General features: G+C 40.0%; 1 protein-coding gene across 3 annotated transcripts in view; it reads right to left on the bottom strand.

Annotated features, from left to right (window-relative positions):
• The window catches only part of LOC121329137 (plexin-B1-like), a 122,472-nt gene that overhangs the window by 24,796 nt on the left and 69,766 nt on the right, over positions 1 to 27,910 (bottom strand). For all 3 annotated transcript variants that reach the window (XM_041274518.1, XM_041274517.1, XM_041274519.1), the window contains 6 exons: positions 11,513 to 11,600; positions 6,585 to 7,689; positions 5,589 to 5,771; positions 1,963 to 2,091; positions 1,233 to 1,333; positions 503 to 635 (listed from right to left, as the gene is read on the bottom strand). In XM_041274518.1, coding sequence (XP_041130452.1) covers positions 503 to 635; positions 1,233 to 1,333; positions 1,963 to 2,091; positions 5,589 to 5,771; positions 6,585 to 7,688 — 1,650 coding nt within the window. In that variant the 5' untranslated portion in view covers position 7,689; positions 11,513 to 11,600. The remainder of the gene's footprint in view (positions 1 to 502; positions 636 to 1,232; positions 1,334 to 1,962; positions 2,092 to 5,588; positions 5,772 to 6,584; positions 7,690 to 11,512; positions 11,601 to 27,910) is intronic.

Raw genomic sequence — 27,910 nt, 5'->3', positions numbered from 1 at the left:
GCCTAGTGAGAATGAGCACTAACTATCGAACTTGGATTAGCCACATCTTGTTGAGGGGTCTTGGTGGGGTGGGGGGGGGTTGGGGGAACGACACAAGCACATACGGAGCCCCACACAATCACACACCATGTGGCACATTTCTTGGGAAAGTGAGGGACAATGTCACTGTCGAAGGTCAGACAGATGGGATGGAAGCTTCTGGTCACAGCTCTACTGGCACCTCATTACATGAACTCCCTCTGCCATTCAGTCCTGAGCCTCTCTCATGCAGAGAGTGACATTTGAGTTATATTGTGTGACTGTTTTGTGATGTGAAATACACCAAACACACTTTGCTTGTGACCCAGACCTTCATAGAGGACTTCTCATGGTTGAACCACAATAGCTCAGTTTCACAGCTCTTGACTGTTTCCAAAGCGACTACTAGTGTTCACTGAAGAATCTCCCGTTCCGAATTGAAATGGCACCCTACTGCTACCACCCAGCAATGCCCAGTACTTACAGTTCTCTTCTCCTCCCTGCTGATGTTGGATGGAGTCAGAGACTGGACCCTCAGGCACTGCTGGTGTTGGTCGTAGCTCCACATCCATTGACCAGCCAGAGATGACCGCAGACAGTCGGACCGTTGACCGCACCTGATAGACAGGGGAAGAAAAGCCAACAATGATGGAAGAAAAGTGCCCGGGAAATTGATTGGTAACCATATTCAAGATCTTAAAATATTACAGATCAGACCACGTCTCTTTCCTGGTTCAGTTTAAAACCAAAATGTAATAAGTGGATATTTGTATGGCTTATGTATAAAACAGCCAGGGAAGATGCTGAGTTTGATGATTTTTTCTTCATGCCTGGAGCACACCACCCACACTTACAGCACTTGTGTCTATACTTCGATGAGGTAAGAAGCACCCTTTTAGCTACAAATTACCTGCAGGATATAGAAACGTGAGCCACGCTTTAAACACCTTTAAAATGCATTTAACCATTGTTTTTCCATTCAGTTTTAAAACATCCAAATCTTCTGGTCTCCTCATCTGGGCTGGCTCCCCAGCAAAAATCAACCTGAGTGGGATTCAAACCAGGCTTGCATGATTCACCCCACGTTTCAAGCGAGCCACTGTGGACCCTATGCATTTTTGCAATTCCAAATAATTTTAAAACACTTGTTTTGAGGAAGCCTGCAAGACTTGGAAATACCAAACTGTACAGGTGGAACCCTGTTTTGTACTCACATTCCCTCCAGCACACACCAGCCACAGTACGGGTCATTGGCAGAGAGGCAGGACTGGCAATCCAGGTGCTTGGTGCATTCAGCCACTGGACGCTTCACCACCTAGCCAAGAAGAAACCAGATAGGAATATTAGAAAACTGCTACGGAAGTTATGCCAAGACTATATAATGTACTTTTTAGAAAGTGGGGTTACAACAAGATGACTAAAGGGCAGCCAGGCTAATCCCAGAGCTTTATTTAGGAGGGCAGGTTAAAAAGAGTGCAATCTCTTCGGCTTAGTTAAAGGGGGAGATGAGGTTGATTTCAACTAGCACAGATGCCAAGGTCAGATTTAAAAGACTGAGATCTGAAAAAATTAGGAGTGTGACCTGTGAAAATTCATTGCCATTTTGGAGCGGCTCTGAGACCGAAAAACATATCTGTAGTAGAGTGGGAGGGCTTGTAGGGAGGGGACAGTACCTGAGGCAAGTTCAGAGTTTACCAGGTAAAGTCGCAACTAAAAAACATCCCATCTTGCTCTTTGACAGAGTACTTCAATTCCTAAATTACTGTGCTGTCCCTTTACAGCACTGTGGTCAGGAGACCTTGCAATTAGTGTTCCACAAGAATAAAAGGGCTGTAACATTCAAAAACAAAAATAATGGCTGGATTGTTTTGTAAATCATGGGTTCTTACAGCACCAGAGATCCAGATTAAGAACATTAGATGAGGTACTGCAGGTAACACCCACCATGGAATGAGTCATGATATAGAGATACTCCTGCGATTGGTCCAGCAGCAGGTCCCCACTGATGGCAGCGTTTGATTGGATCATTATCGTGGCATACTTCTCTGCTTCGCCAGAGGGGCCAAGGAAAACCTGAAAACAAAAAGGCCAGGTCAGTGGAGCTGGAAGCAGTAATGCAGACACTGTTTAGACCTCCTTCCAAAGTAAACATTTCATTTCTGTCAGTCCCTTATAGCTAAAAATTCTCATCTTGTTGACCCTTGTTCTTTATCCTAGTTTGCATGGGAGTATTCCTGCAAGGTTTGTGACTGCTGCACTGTGGGTCATAACACTTTGATGCTGGCTGACGTTCTGCTTCTACTATGCTTGATAGAAAAAAAATAACTTCTCCTGGTGACTCCAAAACAAAGATTATGTTGCAGTACAACTTGCTACCAGAAGGTGGCCCCATGGTACAGCTGTACACAACAACTATCTGGCATGTACTGCTTGCCCTTTCCTCCACAAGACACCACAGCGTTGAATCTGTTGCTCCTAAAACCAGTGGCTTCCTTATCATTTGCAGTCCTCATACTCAATACACAGAACAAACACAGCAGAAAAAGAGGTTGGTGTTAATGAGCGTCCCGTCTTGATATAGTGTTCAAAAATTTTTGCATTGGTATACTAAAAAAAAGTGATCAGGCTTTTGTTTGTCAACCTTTATTTTCGCTCATCATTAATGTTTAATTTGAAGACACACACTTGTGTTGCGTTTGTTGTTACTGTATCCGACAATGGAGTGTTTGTTTAATGCATGCAGTGCTGGAAGCACCCAGTAACTGGTACTAAAAGTGTTTTTGATATATGCTATCCAAACCCCTGTCTTAACAGAAATGGCTACAATTCCCATTGGTCAAAATGATACAAAAACCATGTTGTTCATTTGGATCCAGACTGATTTCAATATAGATCTTTAGAGTCTGCAGGAAGCTCTCCTCAGACTACCGCTCACTGGTTCAGCAGCGAGGACCTGGTCATTGGTTCAGACCTGTGGCGGACAAAACAGCGAACGGTTAACACAGATTTACATCCAGATTTGTCCCATTGCTGCAAACCAATTGTTGATCATCACGACTAAAGATCAATGACCAACCTCCATTCCCACCGTCAAGCCAACTGGGGCAAGGTGGGTTCAAACCACACCTGCATGACTCACGCAGCACTCCAAACTTCTGTGCTTTTAGTAAGTGAGCTACTAAGGCACCCTTAGCCCATAAAAAAATTAAACAAGTCATTTGAAACTTTTTGGAAAAATAAATAAAATAAGAGGCTTTCACAAGTTAATTACTTGGAATATTTAATTGTCTGTGAGGTATTTCAAATTAAAACTAGAAGTAGAGCAAACAGCAGCTTACTGTATATGCCAAGGTTGTCATGGAACTCTTCACAGTCCAATCATCACGTTAAGGAGAACGGTCATTTTTGGAAAGTGCTGACATTCCTCTGAGATTTAGTGCTGTTGAGGGATTCAATTCCATTTATTTGCAGCGCTATGCAATTTCAATGGGGTTTATCTAAAAAAAGGGCAGATTTATGAGGTACTCCGAAAGGAAATGCAATGGTCTGGCATACCACAGCACCATAAATAGCGCATTCGTGGATAATGTGTGTTTAAGAGTCTACTCGTTGGGCTTCTTTGTTTAAGCCAGTATCATCCAAGGAAAATAACTGTAAAGCTACAGCACACAGGATCGTACTTAGCAATGCTATATAGACTCTGGCTTAACAAAACCTTTAAAAACCATGTAGGTTTGTGGTATTTTCCCTATAATTTCTCAGACCGCTTGTTTCGTAAATGCCCTGGCATCTGTGAAGAGATACATTCTTCAAAATATATTCAAATTAACAAACCTTCTCACAACCTTTGTGAAAATGTATACATTTTTAAGACTGTGTGGGGAATGTATTGCATTTAAAAAGAATAATGTCTAAACCCCAGGTACATGTGGCACACCTGAGGGTAATCATTAACCTTAATCCATGTGCATGTGGGGAATTGGTTCCCATTGGTTCTATGTGGTATTTCTTACATTCACTACAGTGTTACACTTTAGGAATGCACCAGGTATATTAGGAGGTTATACAGAATTCTGACAGCTCCAGCCTTTAAACTTCTGAGCTTTAAAAAAAAAAAAAAAGTCTCCAGGATGCGATGACTGAAACCGAAAAATATACAAAGTGACTAAAACACAGGAAGAATACATTAGTTACAATAACTGCATTACTTAATTCCCATAGCAAGTTGCTGTTTAACCCCAATTCAAAAACACACTGTATTGCACCATTTATCAGTGTACTCATGTATTTATGAATGATTTTAAATTGTATGCGCTCACCTTGGTATCTTACCCATTTATTTACTGAAGCATTGATAACACTTGGGGAAGCCTACTGTGACCAACAAGCCTAGTTCAAGAGACTGCTGTGAAAAGCTGCTTGTTGATTGCAGGGTTTGTGTTCCCCGAAGCAGGGGGCATTGGTATGTCAAAAGAAAAAGACTGGGAGAGTCTGTATTTAATTAGTGACCCATTTTCTCAGAGCAAGCTACTGTATGTCCTAGTGCATGTCAAGTGTCTACTCAATTGTTCACTTGTCCAACAATAGATGCTTCTTTCATACAAACACTGCAGTAAGTTAACCCACACTTTAGATGGTGGAAATAAATAAATAAATAAATAAATAAATAATTTCCTGCATTATGCATCACAAACTTGTGCAAATGGGCCGTCTCTTATGCATTCCATGATTGTAAACCTGGCACAATATGTAAGATCTGGCTGACTGCTTGGTTGACAGGTGCCTCTGTAATTGAAGGCTGCGCAAATGAAGTGGTCTCAAATCTGGTGCACTGCCGAATACACCATTAAGGTGGTAATCATTAAGGGATGGTCGCATATACCTCTAGAACTGTTCAAACTAATTTAAGCAGACTTGTCAAGTCCAATCCGTTTCATTCTACCTGCCTGTGCTGGCCCTAAATCGTGAATAGGGTTTGAACTTTCCAAATCTCTACCTCCCTTTAAATATTAATTAGTAGTTGTTAAGCAGTCTATGCATCCTAATAACTACTAATTAAAGACTGGGTTAAGATAATTTTTTTCTTTGCTACAAATCAAGGAGATTTTAAATGATAGACTTGCTATCAATGTACACTATCTGTAGTGGAGAGTTTATTTTGAGAAGAAAATCTCTCAGGCCAGCTCTGTTAAAACGAGTGAAAATAGCACAGCGTTAAACTAGGCGACTGAAAGAATGCAATGCAATTAGGATCAGTGATGAGGAATTAACACAATTTGCCACGTCTGTTTGAAATAAAAATTAAGCGAAACAGAATCAAGCTCAGTCAAGCTATGATGGTAAAAACAAGTGACTTTTGTAATTAACAACTTTTTCTGAGTAATTAGGAAACAGAATCGGCTCAAAATAAGTTTAAAAGGGAAGTGATCAAAAATAAAACCTGAAAACTTCAAGCCCTTATGAGTTATGAGAAGTGTTCAACCCTTATTATATTAGTTACACACACAATGCACTGAAGTACACAAGCCCTGTGAAACACACAAGTACTCCTACACTTATTCAGCAGTTACCTTATGCAAGTTTCCTTTGCTGTCCCCCAGGAACACAATGGTATGTCCCTCCATTACACTGACAGCCACGGCGGTGAGGCGGGCGCTCGGGCTGTCCAATAACGGGGCAGCCTCAACTGGAACTCGACTGGCCATTGGGCTGGGGGTGTGGTCAGACCCACAGGGGTAGGCATCGAGGGTGTTCTGATGAAAGAGAAAAACAAGCCTGTTATTTAAACTGCGAAGACCATCTTGGGCTTCACTGAAAGCAAGCATTTAAAATAAAAAATAAATAAATAAGAGCAACCTGTTTTTATTAACTTAAAATTGGAAAGGAACATTCTTCTGGATATTAGTGGTATGTACACAAACAGTGAGGGCTGCTAACAGGAGATCGCAGCCGCTTGTTTAACTTTGCTTGGCTGGAATCCCAGGGGTGCTAATTTCCATCATAAAACAGTTGGATATAATGGTGTACAGTATATAATTTCCACTAAAGCTTCCAAAGAATGGATTAAAGCCACACATCCCCCACAATCACACTCGTTCCAGTACCAAAAACAAAATCCATGACAATGTTTACTATCAGTGCACTGTACAACTCCACCAGAACCCAGGACCAAGTGGCTTCCCAGTCTATTTTCAATTCATAATGGTAGTTTTAGCAACAGACATCACATCTCGATTCCTGTGATATTAACTCATGCTAGAAGTGACCAAGTTTCAGCATGCTTAGTTGTCCAGCTGTACTGAACTCTACAGAGGCCACATGGGTGCTTTAGGCACCTTGAGTTATTTATAAGTCATAATGATGTCATGACTGAAATTGAAAAAAAGTGATTAAGAAGACTACATCTGTTAAGGTAACTATGATATCGTACCAAGTTGTTCTAACATTAGGTAGCCCAGGATTAATGTTAATCTGTGCCTCCCCTTTTATATCCACTGGCTGGGGATTTAAAAAAGAAAATGTTACCAGCTTGTAGAAATCACGGACAATAATGGACGACGTCTTACCAAGGGGAGGTTGGCACAGAGGGACTTGACGTCATACTCTATGTAGGCTGCCTCTCCACCTCCCTCGGCCCGCCCATCCCTCGTGTAGCACAGGTCCCGCGTGGCATTGATGCGCTGGTCGATCTCCTCCAGTGTGTACATGCACATCGCAGAGTCCTCTCCGGGCTTCCCCGAGGAGGCCAGTCCCATAGAAAACACACCCACCAGCACGTCCCCTCGCGTCCTGAGCCGCCCAGCCGCCAGTCCCTCGGCCGGGCGCCCCACCTGAATGGCCTGCAGTAGGTTATAGTTCTTCCCAGCAGTCCGACACACCAGCGGCACCTCCACATAAGAGTAATAGGAGATGTCGTACAAGCAGATCCTAGAAATATAGGTTTTGTACTCCCGGGAATGGGATTTCAAATCCCGTCTGTAAAAAAGGAAGTAGACCGAGGAGTGGTGGGAAAAGGATTTGACAAAATGGTGGTCGTATTCTGAAAGACGTCCCGCCACGGCAAGCTTGGCAGTCTCCTCGTACGAGAAGATGGGCGGAGACACCAGGTTGCGGGTGGAGATGGGAGGGTGGCTGCTGGTGTAGCCCCGGCCCACAAACAGGACAGGCAGCTGCTCTTTGGAGAGGACAACCAGCCCCACAGTGGTCACGTTTGGGTCGTTGGCCGCCACATATTGAGTGTCCACCGGCCTGTCAGTCCTGAAGAGGACATCCTTGATGGAATCCAGGCTGCGTTTCTCGCAGATGCCTTGGTGGATGCTGCCGCAGGTGATGAGCTCCCCATGATAGGGATTGACCAGCAGCAGCTTGTTGTGGTTGTTTGCCAGGTGGGCCTGGGGGCAGTGGGTGAAGGCGATGGGCGGCAGGCAGTCTTTGCTGTCCTGAACTGGCCCCGTGCTCTCCTCAGTTCTCAGTTGCAGGTCGGAGCTCAGCTGGAAGAGGTAGTTGGTGGCTCCAATGTATACTGTGCCTGTCTGGGGGTCTGGGTGAAGGGCCAGGTGCTCGAATTTGGTGCCGCTTCGGGTGAAGGTTTCATAGGCGCTCAAGACGCTGCTCCCCAGCAGGCAGAGGAGGGTATAAATAAGGACCGCCCCGGGTGGCATGGTGAACATTCTGTAATACAGAAAATTATTCATTATTTTAAGGGTGTCAAGGCCACAACTTTTATTGATATTTCAGAACAGATTTTTCCCTAATATGCAAAGTTCAAGCTATGCAAACTAAACACATTCTCTATTTCTTTCGTGAGACACTATCAGTGCATTTCAGCAGCTCCGGATCATCTGACATTCCCATAAATTACTGGTTCTAAAGAAGCTCAAAGTGCACCACATAATAAATACATTGTGTGAACAGAACTGAAGCCATTGGAACAAGGTCTTGAGAAGTACTGAAACGCAGGAGAGTCAAGCCTCACAATCATTTTCTCACGTGTTGCTACAACTGTTTAAATAATGTACCTGTGATTTTTCTTTTCATTGTTAACATCCTGACAACTATTTACACTTACAACTTTAAAGTCTGTTTCAAAGAGTTATTGCTGTGTTAGCTGGTTTGACAATGTGGGCAATAATCTGTACACTATCAGTGCACTAGAAAACAGATTTGAAAAAGACTTAAGTTATATGTGCAAAAGGTTGTCAGGATGTCAATGAAAAGAAATGACAGGTACATTATTTAAACAGCTGTAGCAACACGTGGGGACGTGTAACACTATTTATTTGGAACCCCACTATTTACTTAGTCATTAATCACTACAGCATGTACAGTAATTGCACTTGTAATAAAGTGTGTGGATATCATTATTAAATGTGTAAAATGCTGCTCAGTTGTTGTAGTCAATGAATGTTTAATGAGAATTGAGAAGCTCAAACATTAAAAAGGCCTTACTTTGCCAAACAATGACAATGGTACCATACTGGTTCAGTCCCTCTGGTTGCTAAGTTACAGAAGTCTCCCTGGATGAAAATGGTCCACATACTGATACTACTGTATGACTTCCACAATCTGGGATATTACTGTACTTGTTGGATACCAGATACCCAACATTAAATGATGTTTTTGATAACAGACAGTCCTACCTAAAGGAACTGGTTTGCTCACAGAGTACTCTATGCTGTGTCATATGATTTTAATATTAACCTGTACGCATTTATTTGCTTAATTGCAATTTTCGCTGCTCACACGATCAATATGCAGCTAAACTTGAACTAAATGACAGGGAGGCAGTTAAAACTAAACTAAAATAAGTGTAGCCAACAAAACGCCTCTACCATGCACATCCATTCATTACATAGGTCTCAACTGTGCAGCTCTGAAAGAAACACATGATATCTGGTACTACACCAGACCTCCCGGGTCATTTCACTGTCAATAATTACATCAGCTGCTTCCCCTATTGATTGATGCTTTCAGCCAGCAAAATCACATAAAAAGACACTGCCGAGGTGAAATGACCAAGAATAAGGCATACAAGAACAGGGAGCTTCCTTTACTCTAAAGTAGTACCAGCTATCATGTTTTAAAATGAAAATGCATGTGTGCTAAAACATGTGTTTCTTTCAATACTGCACATTTGAGACCCATGTTGTTAACCGAAGTGCAAATTGACAATTGCTTTAAGGCAATGGGAAATTGTTTTCAAATATCACTTACTGTACTTGCATTACTACACCTGTAAGTACACAGGAGCCGCGTATAGCCACAATTCCCCAGAACCTTCCCTGGGAGAGGAAAGGATTTTTTATTTGCTAGCTCAGGTACAAATCTGCCAACAAAACCATTTAATCTTTCAAGAGATGTAACCTTTTTAACCTGAAATCATCTTAAAAGCTAAAACACTGACGGGGCTTCCCGAAAATGATTCTCTATAGAGACTTCACTTAATGAGTTGAGGGTGGCTGTGGGTGGGGGAGGTTTGGGGTAGAACACGGGGAACTGATTTATACTTTCTTTTCCAGGTCTTGCAAAAGCGCTGATTAAAGAAGAATTTGCTTTCCTTTACTCCCGTGCCAATATGAACCCTCTCCCCACGCCCACACAATCTGTGTTATTTAACCCTTTGATTTTATTTGAAAACACACTGTTTACTGCATCCGTTATCTCACACTTGTCTCATCATCTTCAGCAACCACACCTTGCAGGTGGCCCAGATTTTTTACATCCATTTACAGGAATGGAAAGACGACTCCTATTGCATAGCAGTTTCAGCCATTCCAGGTTTTACTACAAGCTGGATTAGCCATGGTGGAATGGTAACAAGTTCAAGCGTGTCATATTAAAACTTAACTAAAACTAAGAATGGATTTAACTGCTATTCAATGGAAGTCTTACTTATAAATGGCTTTTTTTGGTGCCAGTACCTACTATATGTTCTGCCTTGAATTTAAATATGTAGTTATTGCATATCTAAAGTCCATTAGTCTAGCGTATAATAATCAATACTATGTCTACAATCTATCCTCAGAGGCCCACAATATAATATGCAATACATTACATTGCAGGACAGACCTATTGCTTTGAATTCGGTAAAAAAAAAAAAAACAGGCACAAGCAAAACAAAAAATACCTGGTGATTGCATTGTATGAGAAAAACTGCTATGCAATAGTAGTACAGTGTTAAGTAGGCTGATGCCTTATAAGCACATGATAAAAACAGTTACAAAGCTATACTCTCCAAAAGGAGTGGTCTAAAAGACTATGATGAAAGCTGAAAAGATTTAAGGCATGTTCACCATAGAGAGTGTGACAGACAGACAAGGATCGCCGTATACGATGAAAAATTGCACGTGGTTACTAGTCTGTTTGAAAAAAACTGTAGTAAACCAAATCAACTGCAGCAAAGTAGGTAATGCGATAAGGAATTTGAAAGACAAATAAATACGACACTTATCAAGCATAGCCAAATAAAACAGCACCCTCTCTCCGCTAAGCTTCGCAGACAATTAAAAAGCTCTCTGATCGTATTTTAGATCTCAATTTCCTGGCACATTTCTAAACCCCACCTGGCGATGCCACAATTAAAATAAAGCAGCAAAGATTCAGTTAAAAGCATATTTGTACCAGGATTAGAATGATCTTTCCCGCGAGCGGTTTTATGAGCTGTTGCTTTGCGTTTCCTGAAGGGGTAATGTACCTAAGTTGAGGATATTGTTACCTTATGTTTTAATGTTTGAAAACTGCATACAAGGATTACAGTGAAAGAACCTTATTTAAATGTGTTGTAATAACCCTATTTGGATGTAGCCAAGCTAGGTTTTGTCAACACAGATTTGAATGAGAAAAAGGAGTTCACCAATTCCACCAATTGTGTGGAACGGATTCAAAGCATTAAAATTTATAATCTGGAATCAATTTGAATAAAACCTTCCTTTGAAGTCTATATGATTATCACATCGGCATCATTCATTATATAGGTCTCAAAATGTATAGTTTGGAAAGAAATCTAAATAAGAACTTTAATTTTAAAACAGGACTACACTTGGTTAAAGAAAGATCTGTTTGATGGCCTCGAGCTGATATTCTTTCACCTGGAGAGAGAATTTATCTGAGCGCTTCAGGGCCTTCTTTCATGTTATTAACCAACCAGCTGCTCCCCCAAAATGAGTGACATGCTTTGCAGCCAGTAAGATGCTTGACCCTGAAGAGACTGCTGAGGGGAAATGACCTAGGAAGTGCAACACATGCAGAAGTGTAACAGATTTCCTGGACAGGTGAAGGCAAGCAAACAGGAAACGTATCTAATGTAGTACAAGATGTTATCTTGTAAAAATAAAACACCTTCTTGTGCTATCATATTTCTTTTGAAACCCCACATTTGACAAATTTAATGAATAAAACTGCATGACAGATAAAATGCATGAAATATTTAGTTAGCAACAGTCTCAAATATACAGTAGGAATCATTTTTTGTACAGTAGATATGACAGGTTCTTACCATTTGTCTCCTATGTTGTGTTAGAGAGGCATTCACCCCCTGCACTGCTGGCACTGTCTTTGCTTAACACATCATCCCAGGACAGTACCTGCAAAGAAAGGAAGACAAAATAAACACACGTGTCACGTACAGTGATGAATTTAGTGCTCATGGAAAGGTGGGGGGCAATGGCACTGGATACAGTTATTTTCAAGAAGTTGTGCAAAATATATATCTCAACATTTTAAAGAGTAATATTTTTTAATGTATATTTTATTTTTGCTCTTCTGTTTTTACAAGTCATTCTGAGTGGTTCTGTTGCTACAATACCTACTATTTTTCAAAATCTGACTACCAGGTTGTGAGCTTGTGTGAAGAATCCTAAGTGCTAGGACTGAACCTCCTTCCTTATTCTACTCAAATCATGTGACACTGCCACCTTTGAATTCTGCCTTCCTCACCTACTCTCTGTCTATATAAATGTAGAGTAGGTTGGGCTGGTTTTGAATGGTAGAAGGAATGATGTTCAGTGCCACCAATTAGGATTCTCCAAACTAACTCAAAGCAAAACCAGGTAAAGGCCGATTTAGAGGAAAGTTACAGTAACTAAATACTGGAGGAACACAACCATTAAGTAGTAAAACTATTTAATAGAACATTTCTCTACTGGCACAAAAAGAGGGAGTCATCTGAGCCACAGATTATCAACAGCACCGCATCGAGACTGTTACGTACATATGAAGCAAACTCAGCTGCTCAAACAAGTCATGGCTCACAGGTATCTTAACAGGACATCATACTGAGATCATATAGCGACCATTTCCTTCATCTGTGAAATTAAGGTTAGTGCAGTAAGCTTTTTCCTCCAGGGGAAACAACACAGGCATGAGCATCTTGCTGTTCTCTTTGAACCTCCTCAGGACAGCTCTACTAAGTATTGAACACTGCAGTTCAGAACACCCCACAAGCTAAGTAAACCTGTCAGAAGGACAGCACTCAACTACTGAAGATACGTGGTGTTGTTGCCCGTCAAGACAAAAGCGATTTCAAAGTGGTGCCCGATTCTGGTTGATCAGTCCAGTACTGGACTGTCATTTTAAAGCTGTATAAATCTACTGACAATACAATAGGATTCCTAGGCTAACCTTAAGGTGTTTCCTTCTGTGCATTTAAATCAGATCTTTTTGTCTGTCCAGTTTGTTTACACAACCCAAAAGCTTTTTCCTTCCTCTTAACCTTCAATTGTTAAAACGAACATGTTTGTAGCAGTAATACCATCATCAGCAAATCTGCAGTAGATCTTTTTATTTATTACTACAACCTGTTTATTGCATGTATAGTACCACATCTATGTACACAATACATTAAAAATATCTACATAAATCAGCCATAGGCTGTTTTCTAAGGGCTGTATTCATAAAAATGTATTAATTTTTGTAGATTTAGTAATTTGTTGTTATTTAAGTCATTTTTGTACTTAATATTCTATTAACCTTTTAAGGTACCCTTTTTTTCAATGAGGTGCATGAAACAGGTTGGATCTGGTCATCCAGATTGTTTCCTTGCAATACTTGAGTTGCTCTCAAATAGAGTTTAAAGACTAAACTGTTTGAACAACCACTCAGTTCCTTGTGTACCTTATGGGGGTTAAGTAGCAAAAAATAAAAATGAATACATTTTTCAATTCTTGATACAAGTAAAAAAATAAAGATGTGTTTTAGCCCTGCATAAAATGTGCCCAAAAGAGCTCAAGATCAAGACTTAGATGCCTTACATTTGTTTAACATTCAGTTAGACTTTGGTTAACCACATTTGTAATTCAGAACAGACTTAGACACATGTATAGGTAACTGTGCTTTATGAATGCGCTACAAGCCAATACTGCAGGTTGTAGATGCATCAACACATTTGACACTAACAAAAAAACATTTAGGAATACATCCCTGAACGTTTAAACACTTTGACTTCCACTGAAACATAATGTGTGCCTTTCAAATGTTATAAAAGAGCATTTTTTCTTACTACAATGTTGAAAAACTTTGTCCAAGCAAGCACCATGATGACTCTCTCACAGACTGCTAATTGTGTCGAGTTGTTGTGGTGATTACATGACGTGTACTGACGTCCACTGGGGCTAAAACTAAACAACCAGGCACATTTCACCTGAAACGGATTCAAACACAGGCTTCCAGAGGTCTTTCTGTTTTCTGTTCGCTTTTGATGAATTCACAAGGAAGTGGCACCAACAGCAGTAAGGTCACAGAGTCAGGTAATTGGCAATTCAGAGGTGCTGCCGTGAATGAGGCTACTGTAATATTCCTACAGGGACACAGAGGATTTGAAAACTATAACGAGGCATTTAGGAGACCAAGTTTACATGTACAGGAGCTTCCAGTAGCCCTCTATTCAAAGCACGGAACTCACCAAGGTCTACAGAACTTTGTTTTTCTCCCTGAAGATTATTACATTTAGGCAGCTGGTTAAATATTTGTGCTTGTATTTTTAGCCGGAAAGCCTCCCTCTGGAGGTTGGTAGACTAGGAAAAATAGGGGGTGTCTCAAAGCTGCTCTGTTTCTATTATACAACTAGACAGCTCTGGAAAATGGTGCCCCCCCCCCCCCCCAGTAAAAAAAAAACACCAGCTTTTAACAGACCTTTGGAGGGGAAATGGGAGGGATTTGAATTCAGGCCTACGCTAATGATAGGACTTTAACACCTAACCTAGAGAGGTTAAAACAATGTGCCACTATTAAATTTCGTACCATTGACCCTATAAAGTACTACATTATAATACTAAATTAGAAAATGAATAATACTGTCAGAGAGCTCTGGCAGGCTTCTATCAGATAGTGGAGTCAGTGCACCAGCTGTGATTAAATCAATGAGTCAATTTTCTTCATTATCTCTTTCCAGCTTTGTAAGCCTGGACAGATCAGCATTAACGGATTACCTCATTAAACCCAGGAACAGCAGAGGTCAGTGAGCTACAAGCCTCTGTAGGGCACAGGCCAGTCCTGCAGGTGTCTGCTTAAACTCACCAGGCCTGGCCAGTAGGATGCGCTGTGGTGCGATGAGGTTTTGCTTCCCAACCAGCAGGAGTGCCAGAGCTCCCTTTGGAATCCTCAGCGAAGTCAGTCGCCAGGGCACGAACCTGCACTCACACCACACACCCGTGCTTTTACCAGGCGAGACACTCAGGGACGCCTTACATCTGCATTATCTTTTGAGAAGCTGATGCTGGTATAAAATCTGAGCTATTCTAAGGCAAGAATCTGCAGGATATGCTCTGCAACCTTTCTGGTTTGAACGACAAGCCACACACAATCCACAGACTGCTTTCTGTACTACTAGCCGTGTAAATCAATACAATTCACCGACAATGTCCAGATAAACTTAAAGCAAACCAATAAGAACAATATTCTTGTTTTATTAAGCTTGTCAGTACTATATACACTTTTCAGCACATGTATCCAACAAATCACATAGCACTACAGCCTTAACATCTGGGAGAATGTAAACGAGCAGGACTAATCAAAGTGCAGGTTTGCTTTTTGTTAAACTATAGAAAAATGTAAGAAACTAGCATTTAGGAATTACATTTTAGTATTCAATTCAACTCAGTTGTGGGATTAGGAACATTTTGAATATTAGTGGGTTGTGTTTACTAGTCAGCAGCCTGCTATAAGAAGTTATTTTGATCTTCTCGTAGTGTGGTCTAACTCTAAGCACAGCAGCCTAGTACCAGAGGTACACTGTAAAGGTCTATTTACAATGCACAGCTATCACAAAAGCATTCACTGCTGAAAGGGTATGAATACTGGACACCAGATTGGGCCATGAAGTCTGGGAAGCTTTAGTCAAAGAAAAGCAGAAACTGAACAGGAAAGGACAGCTGCTCTCAATGGATTCCTACACTGACATGAGGACCCCGATCCTGCCGACGCAGCTTTATGGGCTGGGTAGGATCCCGGACCAGTCCTCCACCACACTGTAGACTATATACATGTCCTCTAATTATCTTGTTACATTTCAGACATGCACTCGAGATACATAAAAAGTGACACAGCCTGTAGGTAGCATTGTTTAACAAACCTCGTATATTGATTTACGTCAGCATTTGAACCTGTTCGTAGCAGCGACACTTATTTCCCAAGAGTGGTGCCTTGCCCCCATGTATCACTTTTAACATTGAACAATCTCTAAAGGCAGTCTTACACAGCTATAATGAGGATTGTAAACTTTTTTTCTAAATAAGTGATCTTTAAGCATGCTTTTATGAGGATTCAAATCATGATCTGTCCCTAGTGGATGTAGACATATTTATTCTTTGTGGTATTTCTTTCCCATGTCTTTGTGGTGTGTTTTGTAGGGGGACAGGTTAACGGTTACACTCTGGTGTACCAGATGTATGAAATTCTTTTTTTGTGAGCTCTGGTGAGGCCACAGGGGTGCTTTAAACTCTCAAAGTCACCAGAATATGTTCATGGTTAAGTCCGTGGTTCGCTTCCTGCCATTTTGGTTTCCTCATCTAGTAAAAGCTACCGTCAACCTTGAAGCTTTGAATTGTCAGCCAGACCTTGCTGCACTACACAAGAAAGTCTGCCTTGAACCTCCTGAAGGGAGCAATATTTATTACTTTTTAAACAGAAACTAAGACAAAACGTTCTGAAAAACAGGGCCGTAAATAAAAAAAAAGTGTGTCATTCTAAATGAGTCCAAAGCAAGCTATGGCATTCCAGGCCCTTTCAGTCATGTCTGAATGTACCTTCGCTTGCTGTGTGGACTTTAGAGGCAGCTACTGCCAAAAAACAGCCTCAGCTGAAAGACTGGGGCTGGAGATCCTGTTTTTCTGCTAAAGGTAAATAAGATGTTGTGAAGCAGGCATTCAGAGTTCTGGAGCCAGGCACAGCTGGTAGGGAGAAGAGTGTAGCTGAGACAAGAATGCTGCCCTTTGCTTCAGTTTGATTGTATGAAGTTAAATATACAGGTTCGTCTGGTGAACACTTCAGCTTTGACTATTTATCTTTACATATTTATCCTTTTTTTTTTTCTTTTCAAATCAGAGATATGGTCCCCAAATAATCATATAGAATTTGACCTTTACGTTGTAGAATGTACGAATCTGAATAAAAATACGCTGGCATATCACATACTATATGGGGCATGTCAAAATGCAGTTAATTTTTTTTATATATATTCATAACTTAAACACTATCACTGATTAAGGCATGAGCCTAATTTGATCAACCTGTTTTCCCCCCTTGTATAAGGCATTTTTACACCAAGGCCTGGTTGAGGATACATAAGCTGTGTTTGCCTGACTAAACCAATTAGGACATGCTGGGCATTCTGATGCTAGCCAGACAGGGTTATGATTTATTTTAATAGGATCATTAAATACAATTAAACCAGAGCACAAGGAGCCTTGCCACTTTTCCAGTCATGTTTCACCAACACAGAAACAAACAACATTGCTTTAGAGAAACACACACACACACACACACACACACAGGCTACCGTTCAAACACGCTTCTTCTGACAGCTGTTAGGATGGTGTCAGGCCCTCCAGTTTCAATGATGTGTCACTGCTGGACAGGGAAGAATTCACTTGAGACAGCATTCCCTGGTACAGGCAAGGGGGTGGGCCACACCGTGGGCTAATTCACTGGCCTTCACCTCCTGGGGTCTGGGTTTTGTTATTTTTCTTTTTTTTTTTTTTTAATGTATTCATTCTTTAACCAGGAATAACCCATTAAAACTGAAGCACTGTTTACATCGTATCCTGTTTGGTTGTCTCTACTTTGTCCACCGCAGAACTGAGTCTAGAACACACAACCACAATAGATTTTGAAACCATCTGGGCTTTGGAGTGTTGTTCCAGAGCCAGTGTCTCATTATCCCTCTAACCTTCATGAGCAGGTTAAAAAAAAAAAAAAAAGCAACCAGTGGACTACAAGTATCTTTTTTATTTTTATCTAAGAACGATTACAATATAACACACACTTACTGTAGCCTGGTACAGCACTTAATAATGCATTTACTTATAATATTACCTGCATGTGTCAGACTGGGTGTTGCTACAGTATTTCCAACACACAAGCAGATACACAAGTTAAAATACAATTTAAACATTAAAAAAATTAAATTGGCATATAATAAAGTAATGCAATGCAGTGGGTTCTAAAAAATAGTCCAGAAATCCTAAAGTTATTTAATAGCAACTTTCTTCAAGCACAATCAGACTCCTCTGGTGGCATTTCCTTTAAGAGCACTCAAATAAAATCAGAGATTTTACCTGCTCATTAAATCAAATAATCAAGTTCTTTAAAAACTTCAGCCAAAACAACAGTCTTTTTTTTCTTCATTTTTGATAATTGATAGCTAAGTCAAGTACTATAGTCAAATGTTTTGCCACCTCAATCAGGCGAAAGTTTGAACCCCTCGGAGCTCTTATTAAGCTACTGTTTGCTGTTCAGTGCAGCCGGGCTGGAATGTGGCAACTCAGCAGCTTGGAACAAGTGCAACCCACTAATTACAGAACCGGAGGCTACTGCAGTCACCACAAGATAATCACTGTACCAGCTGGCTCCCCCATCGCTAATTAGGAGGTACTTCTATCACAATAACAGCGGGTTGTTGAAAACTAGGAACTGCGGTTCCAAGACTGCCCACTGTCTTATACACAGAGGATCTCTAATGGACAGTAAAGGGAAAAGCCACCTATGAGGAACACTCTCACACGACTTTTTGTTTTAGTACATTAACTGCAGTACAGACTCAGATGCCTTCTTAATGAGTGCATGAGATTTCAAACAATTAGTTAATGAAGGATGAATGCCAGATCTATGAACAGACATGCTAATGCAGACGTGTGTCTTTTAAGCAAAATCTGCGTCATTTTACCTACCTACCTCCCTCCCTCCATCAAGGTCCAGTGACTGAATCTCAGACTCCCATTCCAAACACCAGGGAGCAAGGACAAGATGTTCACGCGAGTTTCTGCCATTTTGCCCTGTCAGCAGCAGTTGAATGTCTATACTACCCATTCAATCCTTGGCCTCTCTTCAAACTGGAGCCCAAATCGTGTCTAATTGCATGACATTTTCTTTTTATGTGAATTTCTGTCTACTAACAGCCAAGAGACAACTCAAACCTAGGCCTGCAGATGTGAAAGATAACGACATTACCCAACAGTACCACCTAATACCAAGCAAGAATCTTACTTGAGTTAATGCAGCGCGAAATATCAAATTCAATTCAGTAGGTTAAAAATCTTGAGTAACATAATACTCAACACCACTTTTAGTAGAACTGCCTGGTAAACTAATTTTCTGCATCACTGGAGTGCATTATAACCCTACTCGACTATCAATCCATAGTGAAAGCGAACTTATTGAACTTCGAGAAATATTGAAGTGTACCACAGGTGTTAGATATTTGCTGTTCAGCTGCTTCATGAAGGTTCATTCAAGTGAATCTGATTGCTAGTATGCTAGAATCTCCCCATAAGTGCTACAACTAGGGTATCGGAGGTGGGGAGAGATAAAGAAAATACAAGAAAGTGATTTCAGTGGTAAAAACTGATAATACAGCATGCTATTGACGTAAAATATGCACGACTAGGATCTGACGTGTTTTTTTGACCTACAGCAGCTGGCCCTCCGAGAGGATGGAGCAGGTATTGATTTCCTATGAAGCAGGCGCAATTGCCTGCAAGTCATTTACTCACACAGTAATTGGAACAGATCTCTCCATCAGACCTACAAATACAAGGGTTATGAAACTGGGCCAGTAGTTCATCATTCATGACACTTAATCATAAAATTTTAAAGTAGGGCTAAACTATATACCTTATTATATTTCTGTCATCGCCATGAGTGTTTTAACTGCGTGAAGACAAGAAAAAATAAATTCTGGGGCAAAAGCCATGAGCCAAAGACATTAAAAGCTACAGGAGCTGTATATAATTGTTGACCACATATGGAGGATTAAGCTCTTGGCTTTCCAAAGTAGCAGAGCACCACCGAGAAATCGCTGGGTCTATCTGTGTTCATTTCCTGTGAATACCGACCCTGTGCCTGTTGGCAGGCCTATAAGGTTTTATTTTTAGTCCAAATCAAACAACTGTTGTCACACTAGGAATCAACATTATTTTCAGAGCCAAAGGATTATATCAAGGTTTTATTTTATTTTTTTTGCAACCTTTTTGCCAAAAAGTGGGATTTTAAAATGGGAATCAAATTGACTGTTTTAACCACAGGGGGGGGGGGGGGGGGGGGGGGGGGGGGGGGGTACATTTTATACGTTATATTTGGATGTACTGTAGCTAGGACTATCTATTAGCTCAATAATGCCAGGGATTGACCAAAATGTCCCTGTACTACTATCATTCAAAAGACAAAAGTTAAAACATGCCAGATAAACAGAATATTTATTTACAGACTGTACATTACTGCATATCAAAATCACTGTTGTCCCTTCTTTCACCTCCACTGTTTAAACTGACAGCTTAAAGGAAACATTGATTCTACTGCACTGACAGATGCTCCCTTTGTTTAGTAGTCATTTGGAGGAGTAGAAGGGTTATTTCACTGCAAATCCATTAATCTTCTCTGCTATAATACAATACAAATTTATTTTTATATTGCGCCCTTCATACCATGGTATCCCGGAGTGCTGTACGAAGTTAAAAATAAAACAAAAAGACGGCTTATTCTTTCAAATGATAACTAAGCCTTTATAATGCTTTGCATTTTGTGGTACTTAAGGAAACACCCAACGGCAACTCATTGTTTTCAATAGGCAGCAGCACTGAACTCCACTGCTTTTAAAAGAAGCCCTCCTTTGCTCTGCCACTGATGGAATTCAGCAAAGTGATCCCAAAAGACAAATGTTCCCTGGATAAAAATTCCAGGAGCAAATCCTTTAAACCAGGCAGTTACCAACCAGGCATAGCACAAGAGGCTCATTCATTCCTGCCTGTCAAGATTTAGGGACAGTTTTTACATTCGTACAAAGTCCTCTGGATTGAAAGCAATGGAGCTCTACCACCACATGTGATTAGGCCGACGTGCTTAGAAGCTCGAATATTGAAGGTTTTGTTTTTGTGAACAAAAAGAAACAAAACCACAGGAACATATTGTAAGGGGAATGGCATCTCTGAGTGAAGTACAAAGGTTAAAATAGTGTGCCTTTTTCTAATGGGACAACACCAGTAATAGAAGTTTATTGAGAGAACTATAAAATACAGCAATGTAACAAATGGCACTGTTTTAAAGGGAGTTGTACGTCTATCACCCGTCAAGAAGTATACTACTATATAAAACATACTCAGAAAGTTAGGCTGCCGCTAGATTTGGCTATTTTTTCTTTAATATTGAACATGAAGTTTGTATCTCATATGTATTTGCGATTGACCAAGTGCCAGTTAATTAAACCACCTGTTTGTTTTTATTGACTCAGGCCATCAAATTGAATCCAAAACAGAAACAAAGTGATTAGCCAATAACATTATACTTTACCATCACAAGCATCACTTAAATCAGGGACTCGACCTTTAATTAAAGTTGCCGAGATAGTCATTTATACAAAGCAACGCACTGCATTTTAACTATAGAACAGTCCTTCACATCTATTTCACCTGTTTGTTGCCATTTAAAATCAGAACAATACTCCACTGCAGTCCTTTATTACAAATCAAAATAAAGAAAAATCTTCATGGGTCAAAATATTAAAAGCTATCCTTTAAACTGAAGATCAAAAAAAAAAAAAAAAAGGGGGGGGGTTCAGTTGTTGTCACACTGAAATTCCTCTTTGTTGTGGGTTCAGGATGTGACCGGAAACGAGACAGACGCATTCTGGGAAACTGTGAAGCCGCCCACGTTGTCTGTACAAAGTACTGTCAGCTGGAAAATTGAAAGTGGTATGGCTACATATCAAGTTTGAGCATGTGTAATAGTCTGGAAGGGTTTTGTTAAGGACATGACTGAGCATTTTGCTTTATACTATAAACTATATCTTGATAACAAATGCACCATACTAAAACATTTAAATGCCTGTAATTCATACAGTGTTGTTCGTAGATTCAGTTTCTAGTGCAGTGCGAATACTGCTCAATATAGTAGAGACCAGTATAAAAATACCCAATTTGGTGTGCACCAATAATTTCTTCCCCCCTGAAATAGTGTGATGTAGATTTTCAAGAGCTAACAAACTGTTTCAGGGGAAGGAAATTACAGGTGCATACCTCAAGTGCTACCCCAGTGGTCATGTTTTATACTGGCCTCATATCCCCAGATTATCATTAACATTCTAAAGAATAAACAGTTTTGTAGACAAGTCAAAATATAAGGGTGATATCTGTATCTTACATAGTCGCTTTCAAGGAGTATATTACAACACAAGCAAAGGATGCCCTTTAAATAGGACAAATACAAGACTGAGTGGGCTGTTATCTATATCCCTGAGACTGCTACTGATTTGTATTAAACAAACACTGATGTAGTGTGTATATTTATTTTAGGCAGTCTGGTCTAGGAGTAGGCTAAGAGACAAGGGATCATATTATTTAGTGACTCATCCATAAGCAAGTTAGTCTTCTTTCCCGATTTAAAATGACTACATTAAACTGTCCAGTGAAATTCACATTTACAAATGAATTATTCAGTGGCTACACTTTTACGTGTGCTTTTTACAAATGTGCTGTACTGGATTTAATGAGCCACTTGTGTCCATGATTTCAAACACCAGCCATCCTGTTTTTTTTTTTTTTTTGTTTGTTTTTTTTTACATTCAAAGCATTCATTTAGCAAAATTCGGTGTTGATCTAAACGTAGTTCCTTTCAGTCCAAGTTCATTAAATTTTGAATGGCAGAGGAATAACTCAACAATTTTTCATTCAGGTTGAATTAAAGTATTCTTTAATGAATCTAAAATAATTTAGGAGTGAGCATGTTGTGCAAAGAGCAGATGGTTGTTGTCACTCTGCAGCATACTGTGAACCCTTATGTCTTCACTGATGACCTAAATTTTGGTCCATTTATTGTAGAGGGCTGGGGAACTCAATCCTTAATAACTTTATGGCATGCTTCTCTGTGGCAATTAAGTAACGGGAGAGGGTCTTTGATGGATGGTGGTGTTGAGAAAGACACCCAAAATCCATCACTAAAACCAGACGGTACTTACATACCTATCAAGATAGCACTCCAGGTTCTCCATTTGTGGGTTTTAAAAATCAATCACTGACCTGACATCTATTATACATTGGCTGATTATGACACCACCCTCAGATTCCCAGTTATGAATAGAGTTAATAATTCATGTACAGCTTTCATTTCGGACGTCCTCTTCAGACCTCACACTCAATATCACCTTCTGCCTGGGAGAATTGGGGAGAGCCATACTGCACCTCCGTGATGCAAGCATTCAACGCCCTTCACATAACCAGAGCACACTGCCCATTGGGATAACCACACAGCCAGCACACCAGAGAAGCCTTTAGCACTGACCAGACTGTCAACCATCTGCAACTCTGTCTGTCTTCAAGCAAGACACCCCCAGGAAAACCCAACTGGAACTCCAACACAGTCTCCTTCAGATGCCTAAAACTAGCAGCCAAGACTTCCATAAAACACTGTCTACAGCATAACAGATACAGTTAGGTAGGTTATTGGTTCTTGTGTGTCTTCGAATGCAGTGTAGAACTTTACTACTAGCTGTTATGTTTCTTTACTAAATGTTAAAAGTACTGTGTGTTGCAAACAGGTGTTTCTTCTTTAAAACCTTCACTTTTAACACAGACACCGAATTCTTGACTGCCACTGACTGCAACAGGTACTGTACATCCTCTTGGAAGGAATTTCTCCTTTCAATTAATTTCCTCTGAATTAACAAATGTCTTAGTTAACTTGTTGCCAAAGCAAAAAGAGAAAAAAAACCCACAGCGTGTGCTTTAATTGAACACGCAGGTGGTGAACATTCAGAAAGGGCCATTAGATAAGCACTCAGACACTTTTGCCGATTGGCCTTGTGTCGATTTTGCCGATTGGTTTGTTTACATTGGAAGCACCTGTCCCATACGGAAGCAAACAGCTTGTTCGATGGTGGGAATTAACTTCATGAAACAACAATCACTTTGTACAATTCTAGTCACCAAGTGTTAAATAAGAAAAAAAAAGTGTACAAGAAGCCTTAGGTTGCGTATGGGGTTAAACATAATAGTGCCTAATTAAAATATCAAAGCAATGTTGTTAAATACATATGGAAACTCTGGACTCTACAGGGAATTTCAAAAGGAATACATATTTGAAAACAAACAATTTTTAATGCGTCCACCTTCAAGTAATGTCATCCTTCAAATATTTATTGAGTGAGCTGATGGTCCCAAAGGCTTTTCTTAGTATTTTTGCTGTGATTCCAGGACTCTTCACAAGGGGGGTGCCTCAATACCACTCATAGTTATCTTGACCCCTTCACCCTGGTCTTTGGCAGCAGGTCACAGCAGTCAGCAAAGTATGATTCACAGTGGAACATGGTACCGCACCGCAGCATCTGCTACATTCAAGTACATTCAAGTACAGTGGGAGTAACAAGTTACCACGGATAGCAGAGAGACATTTTTTGCATGGGTTTTACTTAGGTTAAATGTTTAGTTTATTTTTCATATATTACGATACTAAAAGAGTTCTAATTCTATCTAAGAAATGTAAGTGTTCAACATACATTTACAAAATAATGTACGAGTCATAATACACAATCACACACTGTAAAATGGCAAGTACAGAGGAAGCAATGTTTTTGGCTCGCTAGTTTCCGAACCTGCGCAGATATGTCACTATGCAGGCCTAGGCTGTTTAAGAACAACATCCTAGGTGTGTGGATATTGGACCATATTTGAAGACTCTTGTGTTTTTGCTTTCATAGTGTCTTAACTAGGAAAGTTATTCTGCGTGGTACCGAGACACATCTGTGATACTACATATTGTAAAGCTTATTTTTTATATTCTGTGTATTATTTTTAGGTTGAGAAGTGGTGCCTAATAATTATTTTCCTACACTGTCATTATCGGAGACAAACAGAAATGAAAATAAATCAATAAGAAAAACAAGAGACATGTAAAGGAGATGTAGCCCCTTTGGTGGTAGGAATAGAGTCTGCAGCTGTGTATTAAGCACCACTTCAACCACGACCTGTATCAAAGTCACAGTTATGTTACAAGAGCCAAGGAGAACAAACAACTGGGGCCCACATCCTGTCTTGAAATGTCCGACAAGACACGTGGAAATTTATTTTAAATCATTAAAAGAAAGAAAGAAAGAAAGAAAAATAATAATTCACCCAGTGTGTCGTCCATTCCCAGATATAGACTGGACTAAATATCAGCATGGTCCTGGTATGGTCAAAAGGACATGCTCTGCTTAAGAGAGCTTATTTCATAGTTTGAAATCAACATGCCTGACCAGCTTAAGTATGGTCAATGTTATACCAGGTACAAATGATCAGCTGAAGTGAATCAATATGGACCCACTAATGAAGACATTAATGTTTGCTTAGGGATCAATTTGATCCTTATACAGTATAGCTCTGAGCTAGTCCAAGCACTTTAACTGTGCTTTATGCATGGTTAATTCACACTATAGACAGCCCTATAAACCCAGGAAGGTTTATATTATAAGAGGTTCATATAAGGATTTAAATAATGGATGTGTTTATATTTGGAACAAATACCCAATTCTCAATCTGACTAAACAAAAGTCATTCAACTTGTGACACAGGACTCCAGAGGTGCAAGCATGACTGTATTAGGCCACTGCCCCAATCATCCTTTACATTCCTTATTGTTGGGTAATAATAATAACAATAATAATAATAACAATAATAATAATAAAATCTCTACCAGTCACAACAAATCCCTTATTCTCGGTCACAGCAACTGCTCACATGTCCTGGCTTTGCACTGCAGTCCACTGCCTCTCTGGCACTCCCTCACTGTGACTCACTTCAGAGAACCTGGTTTGACACCCTGGGCTCACAGCGGATCACTGCTTCCGAAAACTACAGCTACCCATTTACACAGCACATGAGCATCTGTCCTGCAACACAATCAGTGGCCTATGAACACACCCGCTAGGGTGACATTTTTCATTTCCTTCACACGAATGTCTTGCAAGCAGTAAAAATTGTTTTCGCAAATGTTCTTTACGTGTATCTAGAGCTTGTAGACCCAGTGTCCTGAATATAGGTAAGAAGGTGGAAACTTAAGGACGGCAATAGCTCCAACATTTGCCTACCGAATTTCTTAGTTTTACCTTAAACTCTAACTTCCCCAAACATCTGTAAAACAGGACGTCAACCCCTTGCACTCGCTGCATGAATGCCAAGTTATTTAGTAAGGCATGGGTGAAGAGTCCTACCTCAGGCATTCTGCTGGTATTCATACACCTACATACCTTATTGGAAGACAATGTAAACAGTTAAAGAAGCAGTTTCACTGCAGAAAACTGGAACAGAGTTAGGAGCTTGTCAAAGCTTTGTCACAAAACACCTGTTACTTTCTGGCTTTTGCCAACAGAGCTTTAACATGGCTGTCTAAGACTTTAATTGCTCATGCAAGTCACAAGGATTCATATTCCCCATGTTGATAAGACCTGCTCAGTTTCACTCTGACACTGTCAATCAGAGCTGTCAATCAATGTGAAGAGAACTGGAAGTACCCAGCCACTCAGGCCTGTAATTGATTTTTAGTGAAATTCTATTTGCTAATAAATGTGATGATTCAATTAAGCAAATTCAGTAGTGTACACCATCAACTGAAAAACTTAAGTGATGGTTAATTTAGAGATGAAAACGCACAGGCACTTCCAGAAGAGCTGTGGAAATATTTTCCTGACAATTACAGGGACTGAAACATTTCCGATAACTTAGCATTAAAAAAAAAAAAAAAATGTATGGAAAATTCTACTTTACATTTTAACGAATGCAATTAAGAACTCGGCAATAATACAATGCCTCAAGTTCACAACAGGTGTTCAGTAAGTTAGAAAGTGAAAGACCATGTATATTACAGTATGGGACAGACAGGATACTTGGTATGAATATTTCAGGTCACAAAAACAATGCATCACTCCTCCCTTGTAAACCAGCTTGCCAGCTGCTACTTCACCATACAAGTCAAATAATCACACTGTGCTCTACTTGCACAAGTATGAGGTTATGCAGCACATGATACCCACAAACTGGTTAATACAAGAGAAGCAAAACTGAAAAAAATAAACTGCTGGAAAAGCAATCCATTTTGCAGCTGTATCAGGTCACAGGTGAAGAATACCCTTAGATTTCCCTCAAGGACTTTCCTTAACATATGAAATTATGAACGTCAGCATGTAAAAATGGTTTGAGAAATTAACAGGTAGCAAGTTAATTTTTTTGTTCAACACAAGTGGAAGGAAATGGAACCGCAGGCAGCCCACAGAGAAGTGAAAGCCAGGTGAAGCAAGGGAGGGCAAGCTGTTTCAGTGCAGCTGATCTGCAAGCATGCTGGTCTCTGAAAGTCCCTTCTGTACTGTATAAGGTCTGTGTAAGGTCATGTAATTGTATTTAACCTGGGGGAAAAAAAACATCCACTTGAGTCAAAATGTGTGTGTGGGGTTTTTTTGTTTTTGAGCACAAAATTGTTGCCTCAGAAGTGAAGTGCCATGTGTCGGTCTCTACCTGCTGTATTTGCTGATACTTGCAATGATGGCTTTGCTTTTATAATGAAATATATGGCAAGCTGACCTGGACTGAAACAAAAAAAAGATTGCATTACCGCTTTGTTTGCATAAAGGGACTTTTGAATGCCAGTTTAAATTATCCACAATGTTTTAGGGGTAGATTGACTACTAATTTGCCGAACAGTATAATTGGTACTGGCTTCAATTGCTGTAATTCTCCACCGAGCGACAAACACAATTCTTGCCCTTGACTCCTGAAGAAAGTGAGTCTTGGGGAACTCAAAACAGTTTATGTAGCTGAGGTTTTGTCATTTTAACCTTTACTCCTTTGGAATAACCTTTGACCCAGTGCACAATGCCTACTTCAACCACCAGTGCCAGATTCTGACTGACTACCCTACTAAATACCATACAGATAGACATTTTGGGCAACACTTTGCCTAAACCCAATGTGAATTAACTAACTATAGAAATACATAAAGTGTCTCAAGTTAATGCAACTAAACAGCTGCAATTTTAAAAGGGGCTTTCAAATAAAAGGAGAGGGCTTTAAAATAACAAATTAAATACAAAAAAAATCAAAGTATATTAGTGTAAATCCCAATGTAAAAGTATCACTGTACAGTACTGAATATGTAAAGGCTTGTTGGCCTAATATAATTATATGCAGTAGGGTCTAGACAGACTATTGTAAATGGTCATTTATGA

The sequence above is a fragment of the Polyodon spathula genome, chromosome 16 (genome assembly GCF_017654505.1).
Source record: "Polyodon spathula isolate WHYD16114869_AA chromosome 16, ASM1765450v1, whole genome shotgun sequence".
Taxonomy (NCBI): domain Eukaryota; kingdom Metazoa; phylum Chordata; class Actinopteri; order Acipenseriformes; family Polyodontidae; genus Polyodon; species Polyodon spathula.
This window is presented reverse-complemented; position numbering and strand designations above follow the sequence as displayed.